This window comes from Ambystoma mexicanum, chromosome 3p, assembly GCF_040938575.1.
Source record: "Ambystoma mexicanum isolate Mex_15411 chromosome 3p, UKY_AmexF1_1, whole genome shotgun sequence".
NCBI classification, from domain to species: Eukaryota; Metazoa; Chordata; class Amphibia; order Caudata; family Ambystomatidae; genus Ambystoma; species Ambystoma mexicanum.
The window spans coordinates 1,235,732,515-1,235,753,502 of NC_090925.1; the positions used below are offsets into that span (position 1 = coordinate 1,235,732,515).

General features: G+C 54.7%; 1 protein-coding gene across 6 annotated transcripts in view; it reads right to left on the reverse strand.

Moving 5' to 3' along the window:
• ATF7IP (activating transcription factor 7 interacting protein) overlaps window positions 1–20,988 on the reverse strand; it is an 813,149-nt gene that overhangs the window by 193,029 nt on the left and 599,132 nt on the right. For all 6 annotated transcript variants that reach the window (XM_069652710.1, XM_069652711.1, XM_069652713.1 and 3 more), the window contains 2 exons: window positions 4,252–4,878; window positions 4,039–4,109 (listed from right to left, as the gene is read on the reverse strand). In XM_069652710.1, the coding sequence (XP_069508811.1) occupies window positions 4,039–4,109; window positions 4,252–4,878 (698 nt within the window). The remainder of the gene's footprint in view (window positions 1–4,038; window positions 4,110–4,251; window positions 4,879–20,988) is intronic.

A 20,988-nucleotide genomic window follows, 5' to 3' on the forward strand; every position in this document is an offset into this window, starting at 1 on the left:
CTATAGGGCAATTTAAGGAAAGTGGGGGTTTGCAGAGGGGTGTGGCATGTGGTTTGCAAGAGTCAGTGATATTAGAAGCAAGTGGCGACAGGAGTTTAGGCAAGAGGAGAAGGAGCTGGGTGAACATCAGTAGCGTGGGTTAGAGAGATGTACAGTGATGCTTGGAAAAGATCAGGAGCAAGCATATAAGACGGCACAGGAGGTTTTGAGTAGGCCATCTGCGACCAAGGCATGCAGTAGGTGAAATACACAGATCTGAAGAGGTTGGATACACAGTGGAAGGGGAAACAAGCATGTGGTAGAACGTTGATGAGGGACAGAACAGAAAAGGTGCAGAGAAGGCTAAAGATCATGGACTCGAGAGAGAAGTGATGAGGACACAATTCAAGCAACAAATGGGTGGTGCAAGAACATGACCCCTATGGTTCTCCCTGAGCCTTGCAGAAAAGTTCACCTGTTAGAAGAAACCCAGAGAGATCTTCTGGAGCAGTTTAAGACAGAGAATAATCACCACAGCAAAGTGTTTCGTGAACCGCTTAATCCTGATTCTGAGAGAAGAGATGTGAATGGCACGACAAAATAAGGTGCTAAAAATCTTCAAGCTCAAGACTGACAAGACTAACAAGTCAAGGGAAGTCTGCTTGGGGATAGTTTGAAGAAGTTTGTTGTAAATAACATTCTGCTGAGAAACCATTCTGGTGCTTTTTGCCACCAACCCAGCTCTAGGACACCTCATAGCCCAGGACAAAGGGTGATTGTGTTAGGGAAAGAGGCGCTGCACGATTTGGTTTTGCGTTTTATTTTTTATTCTCTCGATTGTACCAGCTTGCACAGACAGATCTTGACATCCAACACTAGTCCTCCTAATGGGAATAGTGCAGTGAAGTTATTTTGTTTTCTAAAACAACCCGTTTTTAGTTAACACTTGTGGGTGGGAAAAGTACCTACGGGATGGATAGAAAGACTGGGGAAAGCATGGTTTACAGCTGTTAACAGTATGTTATTAAGCACTCACCCAATGTGTCCTGGAGCAATGATTATTTAGGCTACGCAGGAGCATAAAAAGTCACACAACATTAGTGTCAAACTTCCCTGGTCTCTAACCAGACATTAAAGTCAAATAATTACATTACCTGCCCAGGTAGTAAAGAGTGTAATAAAGATAAAAGGAGTAAAAGTATGGCAAAATGGGTTTGCCCATAGAGGACAGGGTGCTCAGCTATGTAAACCTGTGCGGTCTCATTTGGAATCAACACTACCTGCTTTGATGGAAATCCCTGGATATTAGAAAATAATCTTCTAAAGTACACGTTTTGTTTTTTATGTATTGATATTATATTTGTATCGCGCTCGTACACATGTGTTTCAGAGCGTGGCCAGGCAAGGGGTGGGGGGGGGGGGGAACAAGGGAGAACAAAAACAACGATCTTACTAGGCCCAGTGACATTGAGAATGCGAAAGTGCATGGGAGAGGGAAAGGGGAAAGTGCATGGGAGGGGGGAGAAGTGAAAAGTGTTGAGCAAAGGAATACACATAAATAATGAATAATAAAAAAACAACAAACCATGGTAGTGCAGCCAGCAAGTGTTCGGTTTAAGGCAACAGACAGGGTGTGTCTGATAAGTACAGAAAAAGAGGGTGTGGGGGATTTACAGATCTAGACCCCAGTGCAAGGGATTGTCAGGAGGCAGTGCAGGTGGGTGGCAGGGTGAGCAGGTACATGGGCCCGAATGTCAGAGGGTAAAAGGAGGGTGGTGTGCCAATGAGGAGGATCTCAGTCTTGCTGGTATTCAGGCAGAGATCGTTGGCGGCACACCAATCCTGAATGGCAGATAGGCAATCAGAGATGAGATAAGGAGAGGAGGTGGCCGACGAAAGCCTGAAAATGAGTTGTTTATCATCCACATAGCACTGAAACTTGGAGCAGAAAATGGCAATGCAGTGGACAAGAGTTGCCAGGTATTTGATGAAAAGCCAGGGTGAGAGGTTAGACCACTGGGGAACACCACAGGTAGAAACAGAGATAGATGAAAGGAAGGACCCAAGTTGAACCTGGGAGGGTCGATCAGAGAGGAAAGAAGTCAGTCAGACGAGAGCCTGATCGGTGATACCCAGGTTGTCATGGAGACTGTTGAGCAGGATGGTATGGTGGACTGTGTCGAAGGCAGAAGAGGGATCAAGTAGGATAAGGACAGAGGGGATGTTAGAGTCAAGGTTGGAGAACAGATCTTCACATATGTTCAGGAGAGCAGTTTATGTGCTTCTGGCAGCTCTAAAGCCAGACTGATGGCCGTGGAGACAACCAACAGAGTCAGAGTGAAGGTTAAGCTGCGAGATGGCCAGCTTTTTCAGAAGTTTGCCCAGAAAGGGAGTGATGGAGATTGGGCGACAGTTAGGCGGGCAATAAAGGCCAGCAGTGGGTTTCTTGAGAAGAGGGTGCACAAGATAGTGCTTCAGGAAGGGAGAGGAAGGCTCCTGAGGTGAAGGAGAGATTGCAGAAATCAGCCAGGGCAGGAGCGAGGGCATCAATGTGGTCCTCAATCATTTTGAAAGAACAGGGAGGGACCTGTTTTGACGAGACTTTCAAAGATCGGGCTTGTCTAGAGACCTTGTCAGGGGAGAAAAAAGGAAAGGATGAGAAAGGGGGTTGGGGATGGCCATAGGAGGGTCAGAGTTCACAGAAGGTGAGGGGAGAAGAGGGGACAAGATGGTGATCAGGATATCCTGGGTTTTTGAGATGAAGTGAGAAGCAAGGGCCGTGCAAAGAGCCTGGGAGGAGACAGGAGCGGTAGAGACTGCAGCAGGGTTAGCTAGCTTCTTGCAGATTTTAAAGTTTTTGGCCGAGTTGTTAGATGCCGCAGAGAGAGAGGCTTGGATGTGGGCTCTCTTAGTGCAGACAGAAAGTCGGTATTGCCTTTGGAGCAGGCGACAGGCCAGTTTGTCAGAAGATGAACAAGAAGTCCTCCATTTCCTCTCAGCCACCCTACACATAAGTTTAAGTGTAGCTAGGTCAGAGTCATACCAAGAATTGCACTTGGCTTTGGGCTTCAAACGGATCCTCATGACAGGGGGAAAGAGCATCAAGAGTATCGGAAATAGAAGAGTAGAGCATAGACCGGGCTGTGTCAGAATGTGCGTTAGCCAGAGGTAGGAGTGTGGGGGGAAGAAAGTAGTGGCGAAAGCCACAAATGACATGCTTCATAGGCCGGATATCCGAGAAGGTAGGTGGTATTGTTGGGTAGGCTTGGCCTTGGAGGGAGGGAGGGAGGGAGTGAGTGAGTGGAAGGAAGACTGCAGACAAGGCATTCAAAAGGGGAGTATGCCTGCATGGTAATGATAGAGGCAGGAATCCACTCAGGAAGGAGCAGGGCTACCCACTCCGGACTGGGAGGATCTGGGTGCGAAGAGGATCTTGTAGCCATCAGGAAGGAATGTGTCAAATCTTGTGACAGAGCAGGCCGTGAACCATGTCTCAGTATGACAGAGGACATCAAGGTCAAGTTCTTCCAGGCGGTGGCAGATGTCAGAGGAGTGTGACGGCAAAGCGAGAGTGGAGTGGCAAGATGAAAAAGGTTGCCTGACAAAGGCCTTTCGGTAAAGGTACAAAATCAGAGTTATGCCCTGCGGAGGTGAAGGAGCCCAATGTGGGGCAGAAGAGGAGGGAAGAGAGGGCAAAGTAGGGAAGATGGGGAAAGGTAGACAGGGGGGAGGGCAGCAGGAGATGAAAGGAAATTGATGAGGCGAGGGAAGCGCCTATCAAAGAGGAGGAGATTGGCCAGAGGGCCTCAGACCATGACAGTGCCATTATGGTGGACATTAATGATGACTTTAGAGGAGTCAAAGGGAGCCATGAGAACTTCCCACCGCGTGCCACCATTAATGGGAGGAGGAGGAGACAGGACAAGGCACAGATCAAATGAAGAGTCCATAGATCTGGCGAAGGAAACCGATACTAACAAAAGTTAAATGCCTTTGAGTTCAATTATACATTAATTCTGTGGATTAGATAATTTCCAAATAAGGTTCAAAACAGCCTACCTGTGTGGTGCTCTCAGCTGCCCTCTTAGCCACTGCAGGGTCAGAAGACAGCGTTCGATTGAGTTGGATATCTGGATGAAACAAAAAAACCTTTTACCATTTCCAAGAAGTTGCAAAAAGTGCAAGATATTAAATACATACAAAACACCTTCCAGCTGAAGGGAAGGCATTGCAAGCCGTGAAAGATTGCATTAGCAACAATAGTTTGTTTACCAGCTCTTGGTGCTGCAGTTGGTTCTGAAGACATAGGACTTGTAAATGAGGAAACTGGAACTTTCATCTGTACTGTGGTCCGGCTGTTGGAAGCAGTATATTGTCCTGATGTGCTTACTGTGGGCAGGGAAGTCCTTGCTGCTTGAATAACAGAATGCGCAGTTGTAACAGCATGAACAGAGAGCACAGGGCCAGAGGAGGAAGCACTGGCCGGAGAGTTGCGCTGCATTGTAGGACTGGGCAAAGACTGGCTGATATTTGGTTTGGTTGTGATGGTGGGTGTTAAAGACACAGGTGTTTTGTTCAGATTCCCAGCATTTGCCTGGGTTTGAGAAGGTATGAACTCCATGTTACCAGACTGCTGGTTGGTGACCAGTGTCCCCGTTGTACTTTGCATGACAGTGGCATTTTGCATGGTACTTTGCATGACCGGAACATGTAATATCACAGGTAGTGATTGTAGTGACTGTAGGGAGACTGACATGGGAGCACCACTGCCCCCGGTTACTTGGTTTGAGCCCACAACAGTAGCAGTGGTTGGCGAGGAAAGTACAGGTGTCATCACTTGTGTAGAAGTCACCGGAGTTTGAGACTTCGACTGTGGCGATGCAAGATGAGTAGCATTTACTGAAACAGACCAAATAGACATCATTAATAAGAAGCAAAAATAAAAAATACATTAAGATGAGGCCTTATCTACATATTTCACTAATGTCCCCTCTTTGAGAGTGATAAACCACAGAATCCCGCCAGGGGAGGGAGAAGGTGGTGGAAGGGGCTTGGGAGAGAAGACTGATGGTAGGAGAGGGTATGGAATCAAGGTGACAGGAACAAACAATGACAAAGTCATTCATTTTGGCATTTGCATAGTGAAGGTTTTCTGTGTTGCCTTGTATTGAACAAGTACTTCCCCGATCACATTGCTCTTGCCATCCGATGCTTAGATAGTCATTAAAGAGATTCATCAGTTTTATACCTAATCCCCTCTTCTAGCGAGACCCCCCCCCCCCTCAGTAGTTTTTGCTGGACTTCTGGGCCTTTTTCTTGTTCTGAACGAGGGGAGACTGTTAGGTAAGAAATGGTGTATTAACACAGATTACACAAAACCTGTCTGCTTGGTATCTCAATACAGTTAATCAAGTAACACTTACACACTCAGGGTTTTTGTGATAAATCATTATTTACTTAATATCAATTTTTAAGTAAGCATTCTTTAAAAAGGCAATTCTTTATGTAACAAGGTAATTTACTTTAAAATACTTTTCAGGATCAGCACACGTTTAGTGGATAGTCTTTAGATATGCTTTTTACACACTCCTACACCCTGAGGTGATCTCATTCACAAGGACAGTAATCACATTCATATAGGACACTGAATACACTTTGCAGATTCTGAGGTTGCAGAAAGGAAAGGTTTAAGGAAGGAAAAATGTTAAAAGGTTCTCCGTATTGGTGAGGACACTTAAATCTTTCAATGAGATTTAGATAAGCCTTTCCCAGCAATAACAGTCTAAAACAAGTTACCACTTTGGGGAACAGAAATATCAAAGTCAATTGACTAAAAGAGTCTGCAAGGAGCCAGGACAGCCAAAGTCAAGTGGAGCACAGTCTATGGAGTTGAGGCACTTATTAGATAAAAAGTCTTGCACAAGTTAGAGTTTATAGAAATTACTTGTAGGGGTCATAAGCAGTGTAACCTGTGAAAAGCAGAGTTGAAATCAACTCTAAGGTAAGCCAATGCAATTCTCAACTGAGAAGATGTTGGGGAGAAGGAACAAGTTACTTACCTGTAACTGTTGTTCTCCAGCATGGGTCTGGCATGGATTCACATGCTCATGAATATTCCCCGTCGTCAGGCTGGGAATCCTCGGTAAAGAAAAAAACAGTATCAGTTTCGTTTCTGATCTGTCTTTCTTAGTAGTAACCAATCACTGATCTCTGCGTCATACTGACCACAGCCAATGACTGCCCTCTACCTAAGCACCGCCTCTGGCAGCCATCTTCAGATTTGGAAGCACGTGAAGTGGCAGTATGACCAAGTGAAGAGCCGCAGAGGGGTAGGCGGGAGGGTTCGCATGTGAATCCATGCCAGACCCATGCTGGAGAACAACAGTTACAGGTAAGTAACTTGTTCCTTCTCCAGCATGGGGTCTGGCATGGATTCACATGCTCATGAATAAAGAATACATAGCAGTACACACATGCACAACCACGGGAGGTGGCAAAGGCTCAACATTAAGCATCACATCAACTCAACATTAAGCATCTTACCTCCTCACCAGGCTCACCTCAGGCGAACAGGTTGCGCAGCACTGCTTGGCCGACCCTGGACTCCTCCCTGGAATCCCGGTCGACGCAGTAGAATTTCGTGAAGGTGTGCGTCGACCTCCACGTAGCAGCCCTGCATATGTCCAGCAGGGGCACACCAGATAGGAACGCCGTGGTAGCTGCGATCGCTCTGGTGGAATGGGCTCTCGGACGGCCAGGCAGCGGTCGGTTTGCCAACCGGTGACAGCACATGATACAGCCGGAGAGCCATCTGGAGATGGAAGCCTTCGAGAGAGCCTTCCCCTGATTGACAGGTCCAAAGTTCACAAAGAGTTGTGACGTCTTCCGAAAACCCTTCGTGCGGTCCACGTAGAACTTCAGCGCTCTAGCTACATCCAGCGAGTGCAAAGTCCTCTCAGCCGGCGACGAAGGCGACGGGAAGAACACAGGTAACACCAAGGGTTCGTTGAGATGGAAGTCCGACGGTACCTTGGGCATGAAGGAGGGGTGCGTCCTGAGCACTACCCTCGTGTCGTGGAAAGTCAAGTACGGGGCCTTGCAGGAAAGGGCCTGGATCTCTCCCACTCGTCGTGCGGAGGTGATGGCCACAAGAAAAGCTGTTTTCCACGATAGAAACTTCAACGGGGCCGAGTGCAGAGGCTCGAACGGAGGTCCCATGAGCTTGGTCAGCACCACGTTGAGCTCCCACGCCGGGGCCGGAGCCTTCACCGGCGGGAACGATCTGAACAGTCCCTTCATGAACTCTTTCACCAGACGATGAGACCACAAGGACGTCCGGCCCGTGGTTCTGGTGTATCGGGAGATCGCAGCAAGATGAATCTTGATGGACGCATGTGCCAGACCAGCTTTGGCCAGCGTCAGCAGGTACGGCAGTACTTGGGGAGCCGTAATCCGTAGAGGGTTAATCTTCTGTGCGTGGCACCAGACAGAGAACCTCTTCCATTTGTGTCCGTAGCATTTAAGAGTCGAGGACGCCCTGGCCTTTGCAAGAACCTCTCTGCAATCGGCCGGTATGTCGTATCCTCCAAACTCTAGTGCTGCAGGAGCCAGGCCTGCAAGTTCAGCGACTTCGGGTCGTGGTGGAGGATGGCGCCTCCTTCCCTGGAGAGTAGATCCGCGTCCGCCGGCAGCTTGATCGGCGGGGACGCTGACAAGTCCAGAAGGTCCGGGAACCATATCTGCCTCGGCCACGCAGGTGCGGCGAGGATCATCCTGCACCGTGACCTCTTGAGCTGGTTGACGAGCCGGATTAGCAGAGGCAAGGGAGGGAACGCGTAGAGGAACAGGCCCTCCCAGGGGAACGAGAAAGCATCGCCCATGCTCCTCGTCTGGGGAAACCTGCTGGCGATCCTCCGGCACTTGGTGTTCGTCGCCGTCGCGAACAGGTCGATCTGGGGTGTGCCCCACCGTCGGAAGAGGCGATCCACCAGATCCTGCCGTAGTTCCCACTCGTGGCACGAGCGCAGCTCCCTGCTGAGTGAGTCGGCGATGGTGTTTTTTATCCCTGCCAGATGAAACGGCACCAGAAAAATCCCTTGGGCGACGGCCCAATGCCACAGGTCCTGCGCCTCCTTGGACAGCGCTGGGGACCTGGTTCCGCCCTGTTTCCTGATGTAAAACATGGTGGTGGTGTTGTCGGTGAAGATCCTCACCACCTTGCCCTTGAGGGACGGAAGGAAGGACCTGAGGGCCCAAAACACTGCACGGAGCTCCAGGACGTTGATATGTAGGGACTTCTCCGTCGGGAGCCAGAGTCCCCTTGCGTGCAGATTTTCGGTGTGCGCTCCCCACCCTTCCAGGGAGGCATCCGTGGTCACAGTCTCCTGGTGGGCTGGGGTCTGGAAGTCCATGCCCGCCGTCAGATGCGCGCGGGTGCCCCACCACCGTATCGCTCGTCGGAAACTCTCGTCGAGCTTGATCCTTTCCTCGAAGCTGCCCGTCGTCTGGATCCAGCGCGCATCCAGGAATTCTTGCAACGGGCGCATCCGGAGCCTGCACATGGGAATGAGGTAGATGCAGGAAGACATCATCCCGAGGAGGGACTTGATGGACCTCACTTTGGCCGCGTCGGCCACCAACATCCGTTGCACCTTGCCCAAGATGGTCCTGGTCCTCTCCTCCGACGGGGAGGCCAGAAGGGACACTGTGTCGAGCCTCGCTCCCAGAAACAGTGCGACTTGCGCGGGCACCAGGTGGGATTTGGCGTAGTTCACGGAGAATCCCAGGTCCGTGAGGAGTTGGACGGTCCTTGCCGTGTGGACCACGGCGAGCTCCCTCGTCTTGGCGCGGATGAGCCAGTCGTCCAGGTAGGGGTAGACGTGGATCCCCTCGCGGCGCAGCTGCGCCGCCACCGGTGCAAGGCACTTGGTGAATACCCTGGGTGCCGACCGTAGTCCGAAGGGAAGGGCTTTGAACTGGTAATGATGCCCTTGGACCACGAATCTGAGGAATTTGCGGTGCCCCTTTAGGATGGGAATGTGGAAGTAGGCATCCTCCAAATCCAACGACGATAGGAAGTCTCCTTCCTCCAGCTGACCCAGGACGTGCTGGAGGGTGACCATCCGGAACTTCTGCGCCTTGATGAACTTGTTCAGACGTCGCAGGTCCAGGATGGGGCGCCATCCTCCCGTCTTCTTCTTCACGAGGAAGTATCTCGAGTAGACTCCGGAGCCCCGAAGCCTCTTTGGGACGAGTTTGATGGCGCCCTTTCTGAGCATCGCCTTTACCTCCAGGAGAAGTTGAGGGACGTGAAGTTCTTTCCTGGCCACGGGGGGGACGCGCGGGCACCTTCTTTGAAACTCGAGCGCGTGGCCCCGGGCCAGGGCGTCCAGCACCCAACGGTCGGTGGAGATGGACTCCCACACGCTGACGAAGCCCGCCAGCCGGCCTCCCACCGGGGTGCTTCGGTGGGGGCCCGACCCCAAGGCCGGTTCAATCCTGCTTGGACGCGGCCTTGCCGCCTTGACCTCCTTGGCGACGACGGCGGGGTCCCCTAGACTTGCCTCGTCCTCTGTAGGCCTCTTGCGACGACGAGCGGGCCGCTTGACGGTAGGAAGTGAAACCGCCGCCGGAACCTTTGGAGGCGCCCTTGCCTCCGCCGCTCCGAAAGGGCGTCCGTCGTTGCAGGACTCCAAGGGCCCGGGCCGTCTCAGTATCCGCCTTGATGGCCTGAAGGGAATCGTCCACTGTCTTCCCAAACAGGTTGTTCCCGTCGAAGGGCATGTCCAGGACTCTGGTCTGGACGTCCTGCCGGAAGTCCGTAGCTTTGAGCCATCCACGACGTCGAAGGCAAACACCGTTGCCCAGCTGGCGGAATCCAGTGTCGGCGATGTCCGTCGCCACGGTGATGGCGTGGTCCGAGGCCACCTCACCTTCCTGCAGGATCTCAAGGGCCTCCGCCCTCTTGTCGTCCGGCAGAAAATCCAGCAGGGGAGCCATCTTGTACCAGAGCTCCCTGTCGTAGCGGGCCACGATAGCCAAGGCGTTGGCCGCTTTAATCGTCGTCGCTGCCGACGAGATGACTCTACGCCCCATAGTATCCAATTTCTTTCCCTCGCCGTCCGGCGGGGAAGTCGATGTGGAGGCCGCACCCCCCCCCCGCTTTCTTCCTGGCTGCCGCGGAGACGACGGAGTCCGGGGTAGGCTGCGCCCGGAGGCATAGGGGGGCCGTGTCCGGGACCCGGTACTTTTTCTCGTACCGGTCTCTTCTAGCTGGCGTCGTGGAAGGGTTCTTGAGGAGGGAAAGGCCCTCATCCCAAATGTCGTCCAACAGAGGCACTGCGAGGACCGTCTTCCTCTTGGCCTCGCGCCGCTGATAAAGGAAGCCTTCCTTTTTCTTCTCCTCAGGGCAGAGTTGGAAAAGCTCGGAAGCCCTGGAGATCATGGAGTGGAAAGATCCGATCTCGTCGGGCGGAGAGGCCCTGGTGGGAGGCGACGACGGAAAATCCTCGTCGTATGCCTCGTCGTCCGTACCCGTCGCTGCCGTGTCAGTCCCCGTATCATCCCCTCGGGTGGACGGGGAGGAGGGCTGGAAGGGGCGCGACGGTTGAAAAGGAGGTGGTGGATGGATCCTTCTTTTCTTGGTAGGGGGAACACCAGAAGGTCCCGGTTCTGGATCCCCCGACGGGAGAGGTTCCTCCGTCGGTAACGGTAGCCTCGTCCTTATCTCGGAGCATAAGGACTGTAAGGCCAACAAAATGGCCGCCGAGTTGTCTTGCGGCGCTGGCAGAGGGGAATCCGACGGGCGAGCAGGGGCCCCGTCGGTATCCTCGACGATGTCGTCGTCGTCACCTGCGTCGGGGTCCATTCCGACGGGCTGGCCTTCTTCCACGCCTAGGCCGTGGCTTAAGACCTCGATCAGCTCCTCTTCTGAGGTTGAGGCCGACTCTACGACGACGCCCTGCCCCCCCTTCTTCTTCCCCACGGAGGGTTTCACGGGGGTCCTATCAATGGGCACAAAGGAAGACTCCCTCCGAGGAGGCAGGGAGATTCTGGGCCCTGAGGTCGCCACCACTGGTGCAGCCACCACAGGCTGAGCCAGGGCCGCCGCGACCGTTTCGATAGAGGGCTTGGTCGGATGGATCAAGGCCTTCACCACCTTAGGTGCGCTCACCGCATTATCCTTGAGGGAGGGGGCACTGCCACGCTCCTCCTCTGCCTTAGAGCTCGACCGGGGCCTCTCCAGGAGCTTCGCCGGGTGCTCGGCCTTCCTCTTACCCGACCCAGAGCGTTGGCTCGTGGTTGATGGTGCCGGGGAGGGTGCGCCCTGCCTGGCGCCCGTAGAGCCCGACCGTTCGGCGCTCCCGGTGCCAGCGGACTCGCGGTGCTTGGCCTTATGTTGGGCCCCCGTCGCCGGGGCGCCCTCAAAGGTCTTAGAAGACCGCTCGGATTTCTTCTTCTTCTCGCCAGATGGGCTCTTACCCTCCAGCCAGTTGGCGAGACGTTGATGGCGGTCCTTCATGGTCCGTTCCGACATGTTGCCGCAAAACGCACAGTCCTTCTCCACGTGCGTCTTGTCCTCATGAAGGCAGTAAAGGCAGAAAGAGTGTTCGTCCTCCTAGAAGACGTTCTGCAGCTGGAATCCAGGGCATACCCTGAACAGCTTTCCGGGCGTCGAGCTTCCCTTCTCCTGGGCCATCTCCGAGACAGGGCCTGAGAAGCTTCTGGAGTCCTCCGAAGTGTAGCTCGACGAAATCTTCACCCTTGAGGGGCACAGATGAATCCGACACGGGTCCCCGTTGATCGGATGTAGGATCGGTGGAGCTTGAGGCTCTTTTGACCGAAAGAATCGAAGTTTTTTGTAAAAAGCGCGAAAAAATAGCACTAACGCTCGAGAGCAATAGCACGAGGATCCCAACACATGAACGTGCGGTAAAAATCTGAAGATGGCTGCCAGAGGCGGTGCTTAGGTAGAGGGCAGTCATTGGCTGTGGTCAGTATGACGCAGAGACCAGTGATTGGTTATTACTACGAAAGACAGATCAGAAACGAAACTGATACTGGTTTTTTCTTTACCGAGGATTCCCAGCCTGACGACGGGGAATATTCATGAGCATGTGAATCCATGCCAGACCCCATGCTGGAGAAGGAACAAGTTACTTACCTGTAAGTTGTTCTCTAGCATGGGTCTGGCATGGAACACATGCTCATGAATATTCCCCATCCCTGTTGTCAGACTGGGACTCCTAGGTAAAAGAAAACTGTTTCAGTTCTGTTTATAAACTATCTTTCTCCTATAAACCAATCACTGAGCTCTGGGTCATACTGCCCCCAGCCAATGACTGCCCTCTACCTAAGCCCCTGCTCTGGTAGCCATATTCAGATTTGGTAGCACGTAAAGTGGCAGTAGGACAAAGAGAAGAGCCGCAGAGGGGCAGGCCGGAGGGCTCGCATGTGAATCCATGCCAGACCCATGCTGGAAAACAATAGTTACAGGTCAGTAACTTGTTCCTTCTCCAGCAAGGGGTGTGGCATGGATTCACATGGACATGAATAAATAATACATAGCAGTACATACATGCACAACAACAGGAGGTGGCAAGGCTCAACAGAAGCAATCTCTTAACTCCTCACCAGGCTCACCTCCAAGTGAAAAGGTTGTGCAGCACCGCTTGGCTGACTCTGGACTACTCCCTGGAATCTCTGTCGACGCAGTAGAAACTTTTGAATGTGTGCGTCGACCGCCACATACCAGCCCGGGAAATGTCCAGCAGGGGCTCACCAGACAGGAACGCTGTTGTAGCTGCAATCGCTCTGGTAGAATGGGCTCTCGGACGGCCAGGTAGTGGTCGGTTTGCCGACCGGTGACGGTGAGTGATACAGCTGTAGAGCCACCTGTAAATTGAAGCCTTGGACAGGGCCTTCCCATGGTTTACAGGACCAAAGTTCACAAAAGGCTGAGAAGTTTTCTGGAAACTCTTTGTGCGGGCCACATAAAACTTCAGCGCTCTAGCCACATCCAGAGAGTGCAAAGTCCTTTGAGCCGGCAACAAAGGCATTGGAAAACACAGGTAACACCGAAGGCTCGTTGAAGTGAAATTCCAACTGAATCTTAGGCATGAAGGAGGGGTGCGTCCCAGCAACAACCCCGTCTAGTGGAAAGTCAAGTAAGGCCGCTTGCAGGACATGGCCTGGATCTCATCTACTTGTCTTGCAGAGGTGATGACCACGAGGAACGCGGTCTTGCACGACAAACTTGAGCAGGGCTGAATGCAGAGGTTGGAATGGGCCCCCCCTCCCCCATGAGCCTAGTCAGCACCACATTTAGTTCCCACGCCGAGGCCGGAGCTTTCACAGACGAACAAGCGGAACAGTCCCTTGATGAACTCCTTAACTAGATGGTGTGAAGACAGTCCCGAGACTTGGTGTAGCAGGACATAGCCACCAGGTGTACCTTGATGGAAGCGTGAGCCAGCCCCAATTTAGCCAATGACAGCAAATACGGAACTACTTGAGGGGCCGTGACTTTGAGGGTTGATCTTCTGTGACCGGCACCAAGACGCAAAACGCGTCCATTTGTGTTCGTAGCACTTCAAAGTAGATGATGCCCTGGCCTTGGCGAGTACCTCCCTGCAGTCCGCCGGAAGATCGTAGTCACCATACTCTAATGCTGCAGGAGCCAGACCTTCAGGTTCAGAGATCCAGAGTTGTGGTGCAGAATTGCACTTCCTTCCCTGGCGAGCAGATCCACGACCACTGGCAGCTTGACTGGATGGGACGCTGACATGCTGAGAAGGTCTAGGTACCAGATCTGCCTCGGCCACGCTGGCACGACGAGGTTCATCCTGCACCGGTACCGTCTGAGTTGGCTGCTGACTCGAAGAAGTTGCGGCACAGAGGGAACAGATACAGAAGGAACAAGTTACTTACCTGTAACTGTTGTTCTCCAGCATGGGTCTGGCATGGATTCACATGCTCATGAATATTCCCCGTCGTCAGGCTGGGAATCCTCGGTAAAGAAAAAACCAGTATCAGTTTCGTTTCTGATCTGTCTTTCGTAGTAATAACCAATCACTGGTCTCTGCGTCATACTGACCACAGCCAATGACTGCCCTCTACCTAAGCACCGCCTCTGGCAGCCATCTTCAGATTTGGAAGCACGTGAAGTGGCAGTATGACCAAGTGAAGAGCCGCAGAGGGGTAGGCGGGAGGGTTCGCATGTGAATCCATGCCAGACCCATGCTGGAGAACAACAGTTACAGGTAAGTAACTTGTTCCTTCTCCAGCATGGGGTCTGGCATGGATTCACATGCTCATGAATAAAGAATACATAGCAGTACACACATGCACAACCACGGGAGGTGGCAAAGGCTCAACATTAAGCATCACATCAACTCAACATTAAGCATCTTACCTCCTCACCAGGCTCACCTCAGGCGAACAGGTTGCGCAGCACTGCTTGGCCGACCCTGGACTCCTCCCTGGAATCCCGGTCGACGCAGTAGAATTTCGTGAAGGTGTGCGTCGACCTCCACGTAGCAGCCCTGCATATGTCCAGCAGGGGCACACCAGATAGGAACGCCGTGGTAGCTGCGATCGCTCTGGTGGAATGGGCTCTCGGACGGCCAGGCAGCGGTCGGTTTGCCAACCGGTGACAGTACATGATACAGCCGGAGAGCCATCTGGAGATGGAAGCCTTCGAGAGAGCCTTCCCCTGATTGACAGGTCCAAAGTTCACAAAGAGTTGTGACGTCTTCCGAAAACCTTTCGTGCGGTCCACGTAGAACTTCAGCGCTCTAGCTACATCCAGCGAGTGCAAAGTCCTCTCAGCCGGCGACGAAGGCGACGGGAAGAACACAGGTAACACCAAGGGTTCGTTGAGATGAAAGTCCGACGGTACCTTGGGCATGAAGGAGGGGTGCGTCCTGAGCACTACCCTCGTGTCGTGGAAAGTCAAGTACGGGGCCTTGCAGGAAAGGGCCTGGATCTCTCCCACTCGTCGTGCGGAGGTGATGGCCACGAGAAAAGCTGTTTTCCACGATAGAAACTTCAACGGGGCCGAGTGCAGAGGCTCGAACGGAGGTCCCATGAGTTTGGTCAGCACCACGTTGAGCTCCCACGCCGGGGCCGGAGCCTTCACCGGCGGGAACGATCTGAACAGTCCCTTCATGAACTCTTTCACCAGACGATGAGACCACAAGGACGTCCGGCCCGTGGTTCTGGTGTATCGGGAGATCGCAGCAAGATGAATCTTGATGGACGCGTGTGCCAGACCAGCTTTGGCCAGCGTCAGCAGGTACGGCAGCACTTGGGGAGCCGTAATCCGTAGAGGGTTAATCTTCTGTGCGTGGCACCAGACAGAGAACCTCTTCCATTTGTGTCCGTAGCATTTAAGAGTCGAGGACGCCCTGGCCTTTGCAAGAACCTCTCTGCAATCGGCCGGTATGTCGTATCCTCCAAACTCTAGCGCTGCAGGAGCCAGGCCTGCAAGTTCAGCGACTTCGGGTCGTGGTGGAGGATGGCGCCTCCTTCCCTGGAGAGTAGATCCGCGTCCGCCGGCAGCTTGATTGGCGGGGACGCCGACAAGTCCAGAAGGTCCGGGAACCATATCTGCCTCGGCCACGCAGGTGCGACGAGGATCATCCTGCACCGTGACCTCTTGAGCTGGTTGACGAGCCGGATTAGCAGAGGCAAGGGAGGGAACGCGTAGAGGAACAGGCCCTCCCAGGGGAACGAGAAAGCATCGCCCATGCTCCTCGTCTGGGGAAACCTGCTGGCGAACCTCCGGCACTTGGTGTTCGTCGCCGTCGCGAACAGGTCGATCTGGGGTGTGCCCCACCGTCGGAAGAGGCGATCCACCAGATCCTGCCGTAGTTCCCACTCGTGGCACGAGCGCAGCTCCCTGCTGAGTGAGTCGGCGATGGTGTTCTTTATCCCTGCCAGATGAAACGGCACCAGAAGAATCCCTTGGGCGACGGCCCAATGCCACAGGTCCTGCGCCTCCTTGGACAGCGCTGGGGACCTGGTTCCGCCCTGTTTCCTGATGTAAAACATGGTGGTGGTGTTGTCGGTGAAGATCCTCACCACCTTGCCCTTGAGGGACGGAAGGAAGGACCTGAGGGCCCAAAACACTGCACGGAGCTCCAGGACGTTGATATGCAGGGACTTCTCCGTCGGGAGCCAGAGTCCCCTTGCGTGCAGATTTTCGGTGTGCGCTCCCCACCCTTCTAGGGAGGCATCCGTGGTCACAGTCACCTGGTGGGCTGGGGTCTGGAAGTCCATGCCCGCCGTCAGATGCGCGCGGGTGCCCCACCACCGTATCGCTCGTCGGAAACTCTCGTCGAGCTTGATCCTTTCCTCGAAGCTGCCCGTCGTCTGGATCCAGCGCGCATCCAGGAACTCTTGCAACGGGCGCATCCGGAGCCTGCACATGGGAATGAGGTAGATGCAAGAAGACATCATCCCGAGGAGGGACTTGATGGACCTCACCTTGGCCGCGTCGGCCACCAACATCCGTTGCACCTTGCCCAAGATGGTCCTGGTCCTCTCCTCCGACGGGGAGGCCAGAAGGGACACTGTGTCGAGCCTCGCTCCCAGAAACAGTGCGACTTGCGCGGGCACCAGGTGGGATTTGGCGTAGTTCACGGAGAATCCCAGGTCCGTGAGGAGTTGGACGGTCCTTGCCGTGTGGACCACGGCGAGCTCCCTCGTCTTGGCGCGGATGAGCCAGTGACGTGCTGGAGGGTGACCATCCGGAACTTCTGCGCCTTGATGAACTTGTTCAGGCGTCGCAGGTCCAGGATGGGGCGCCATCCTCCCGTCTTCTTCTTCACGAGGAAGTAACGCGAGTAGACTCCGGAGCCCCGAAGCCTCTTTGGGACGAGTTCGATGGCGCCCTTTCTGAGCATCGCCTTTACCTCCAGGAGAAGTTGAGGGACGTGAAGTTCTTTCCTGGCCACGGGGGGGGACGCGCGGGCACCTTCTTTGAAACTCGAGCGCGTGGCCCCGGGCCAGGGCGTCCAGCACCCAACGGTCGGTGGAGATGGACTCCCACACGCTGACGAAGCCCGCCAGCCGGCCTCCCACCGGGGTGCTTCGGTGGGGGCCCGACCCCCCGGCCGGTTCAATCCTGCTTGGACGCGGCCTTGCCGCCTTGGCCTCCTTGGCGACGACGGCGGGGTCCGCCAGACTTGCCTCGTCCTCTGTAGGCCTCTTGCGACGACGAGCGGGCCGCTTGACGGTAGGAAGCGAAACCGCCGCCGGAACCTTTGGAGGCGCCCTTGCCTCCGCCGCTCCGAAAGGGCGTCCGCCGTTGCTGCAGTACTCCAAGGGCCCGGGCCGTCTCAGTATCCGCCTTGATGGCCTGAAGGGAATCGTCCACTGTCTTCCCAAACAGGTTGTTCCCGTCGAAGGGCATGTCCAGGACCCTGGTCTGGACGTCCTGCCGAAAGTCCGTAGCCTTGAGCCATCCGCGACGTCGAAGGCAAACGCCGTTGCCCATCTGGCGGAACCCAGTGTCGGCGATGTCCGTCGCCACGGTGATGGCGTGGTCCGAGGCCACCTCACCTTCCTGCAGGATCTCAAGGGCCTCCGCCCTCTTGTCGTCCGGCAGAAAATCCAGCAGGGGAGCTATCTTGTACCAGAGTTCCCTGTCGTAGCGGGCCACGATAGCCAAGGCGTTGGCCGCTTTAATCGTCGTCGCCGCCGACGAGATGACTCTGCATCCCATGGCATCCAATTTCTTTCCCTCGCCGTCCGGCGGGGAAGTCGACGTGGAGGCCGCACCCCCCCCCCGCTTTCTTCCTGGCTGCCGCGGAGACGACGGAGTCCGGGGTAGGCTGCGCCCGGAGGCATAGGGGGGCCGAGTCCGGGACCCGGTACTTTTTCTCGTACCGGTCTCTTTTCGCTGGCGTCGTGGAAGGGTTCTTGAGGAGGGAAAGGCCCTCATCCCAAATGTCGTCCAACAGAGGCACTGCGAGGACCGTCTTCCTCTTGGTCTCGCGCCGTTGGTAAAGGAAGCCTTCCTTTTTCTTCTCCTCAGGGCAGAGTTGGAAAAGCTCGGATGCCCTGGCGATCATTGAGTGGAACGATCCAATCTCGTCGGGCGGAGAAGCCCTGGTGGGAGGCGACGACGGAAAATCCTCGTCGTATGCCTCGTCGTCCGTACCCGTCGCTGCCGTGTCAGTCCCCGTATCATCCCCTCGGGTGGACGGGGAGGAGGGCTGGACGGGGCGCGACGGTTGAAAAGGAGGCGGTGGATGGATCCTTCTTTTCTTGGTAGGGGGAACACCAGAAGGTCCCGGTTCTGGATCCCCCGACGGGAGAGGTTCCTCCGTCGGTAACGGTAGTCTCGTCCTTATCTCGGAGCATAAGGACTGTATAGCCAACAAAATGGCCTCTGAGTTGTCTTGCGGCGCTGGCAGAGGGGAATCCGACGGGCGAGCAGGGGCCCCGTCGGTATCCTCGACGATGTCGTCGTCGTCACCTGCGTCGGGGCCCATTCCGACGGGCTGGTCTTGTTCCACGCCTAGGCCGTGGCTTAAGACCTCGATCAGTTCCTCTTCTGAGGTTGAGGCCGAATCTACGACGACGCCCTGCCCCCCCTTCTTCCCCACGGAGGGTTTCACGGGGGTCCTATCGATGGGCACGAAAGAAGACTCCCTCCGAGGAGGCAGGGAGATTCTGGGCCCCGAGGCCGCCACCACTGGTGCAGCCTCCACAGGCTGGGCCAGGGCCACCGCGACCGTTTCGATAGAGGGCTTGGTCGAATGGATCAAGGCCTTCACCACCTTAGGTGCGCTCACCGCCTTATCCTTGAGGGAGGGGGCACTGCCACGCTCCTCCTCTGCCTTAGAGCTCGACCGGGGTCTCTCCAGGAGCTTCGCCGGGTGCTCGGCCTTCCTCTTACCCGACCCAGAGCGTTGGCTCGTGGTTGATGGTGCCGGGGAGGGTGCGCCCTGCCTGGCGCCCGTAGAGCCCGACCGTTCGGCGCTCCCGGTGCCAGCGGACTCGCGGTGCTTGGCCTTATGTTGGGCCCCCGTCGCCGGGGCGCCCTCAAAGGTCTTAGAAGACCGCTCAGATTTCTTCTTCTTCTCGCCAGACGGGCTCTTACCCTCCAGCCAGCTGGCGAGACGTTGATGGCGGTCCTTCATGGTCCGTTCCGACATGTTGCCGCAAAACGCACAGTCCTTCTCCACGTGCGTCTTGTCCCCATGAAGGCAGTAAAGGCAGAAAGAGTGTTCGTCCTCCTTGAAGACGTTCTCCTCCGAAGTGTAGCTCGACGAAATCTTCACCCTTGAGGGGCACAGATGAATCCGACACGGGTCCCCGTTGATCGGATGTAGGATCGGTGGAGCTGGAGGCTCTTTTGACCGAAAGAATCGAAGTTTTTGTGAAAAAGCGCGAAAAAATAGCACTAACGCTCGAGAGCAATAGCACGAGGATCCCAACACATGAACGTGCGGTAAAAATCTGAAGATGGCTGCCAGAGGCGGTGCTTAGGTAGAGGGCAGTCATTGGCTGTGGTCAGTATGACGCAGAGACCAGTGATTGGTTATTACTACGAAAGACAGATCAGAAACGAAACTGATACTGGTTTTTTCTTTACCGAGGATTCCCAGCCTGACGACGGGGAATATTCATGAGCATGTGAATCCATGCCAGACCCCATGCTGGAGAAACAGGCCTTCCCAAGGGAATGAGAATGCGTCCCCCATGCTCCCCGGCTGGTGTTCGTCGCAGTCGCAAACAGACCGATCTGGGGCCTGCCCCATTTGAGGAAAAGGTTGCCCACTTGATCCTGCCGAAGTTCCCACTCGTGGCAAGAGCACAGCTCCCTGCTGAGAGAGTCGGCGACAGTGTTCTGTACTCCTGCCATGTGAAACGGAATGAGGACCATCCCCTGGGCGACGCCCCAGTGCCACAAGTCCTATGCCTTTTTGGAGAGCACTGGGGATCTGGTCCCTCCAACCCCCCTGCTTCCTGATATAGAACAGGGACGAAAGAAACGACTTGAGGGCCCAGAAAACTGCTCGCAGTTCCAGGACATTATTGTGGAGAACCCCTGTCTCCTCCAGGGCAGCGTCCTTGGTGCCGTCTCCTGGTATGGAGGGCTCTGAAAATCTGTGCCCCCGGCGATGTTGGAGTGCACACCCCATCACCTTATCGCTCAACAGAACAATCCTGTCTGCAAGGCTTCCGGATACCTGGACCCACCGAGCGTCCAAGAATTCCTGAAGGGGTCGCATCCGCAACCTGCAGAGTCTGTTCAAGTAAATACACGACATGCTGAGCAGCGACTTGATGGTCCGTACCGTGGCGATCTTCAATGCCAACAGCCGTTGTACTTTGCCCAAAATGGCCACGATTCTCTCTTCCTTGGGGGCCACCAGGCAGGAGACTGTTGAGCCTGGACCCCCAAGAACAGAGCGTTCTGCGATGGAATCAAGCAGGACTTTGGATAGTTCACGGAGAATCCCAGATCCATTAGTAGCCGGACGGTCATGTCCGTGTGTTAGGCTGCGATTTCCCTTGACTTGGCCCGGATGAGACAGTCGTCGAGGTACAGGTACACATGTATGCCCTGCAGATGCAGATGGGTTGCCACTGGTGCCAGGCACTTCGTAAACACCATGGGCGCCGTCTTCAGTCCGAAGGGAAGGGCCTTGTATTGGTAGTTCTTTCCCTGTACGAAAAAGCACAGGAATTTCCAATGCTTCTCGTGAATGGGGAAATAAGTGTGCTCTAAATCCAGCGACATTAGGAAGTCCCTTTCCTCCATTTAGCCGAGCACGTGCTGCAACTTGACCATCCTGAATTTTTGGGACTTGAACGTGTTTAGACGCTGCAGGTCGAGAATGGGCCTCCAGCCCCCGTTGTCTTCTTTACTAAGAAGTATCTGGAGTAGACTCCAGTGCCCCGAAGTCATTTTGGAACCAGCTCCATCGCCCCTTTTCTCAGCATGGCCCGTACTTCCTGCAGGAGTTGAGGAATGTGCTGCTCCTGCTGGGC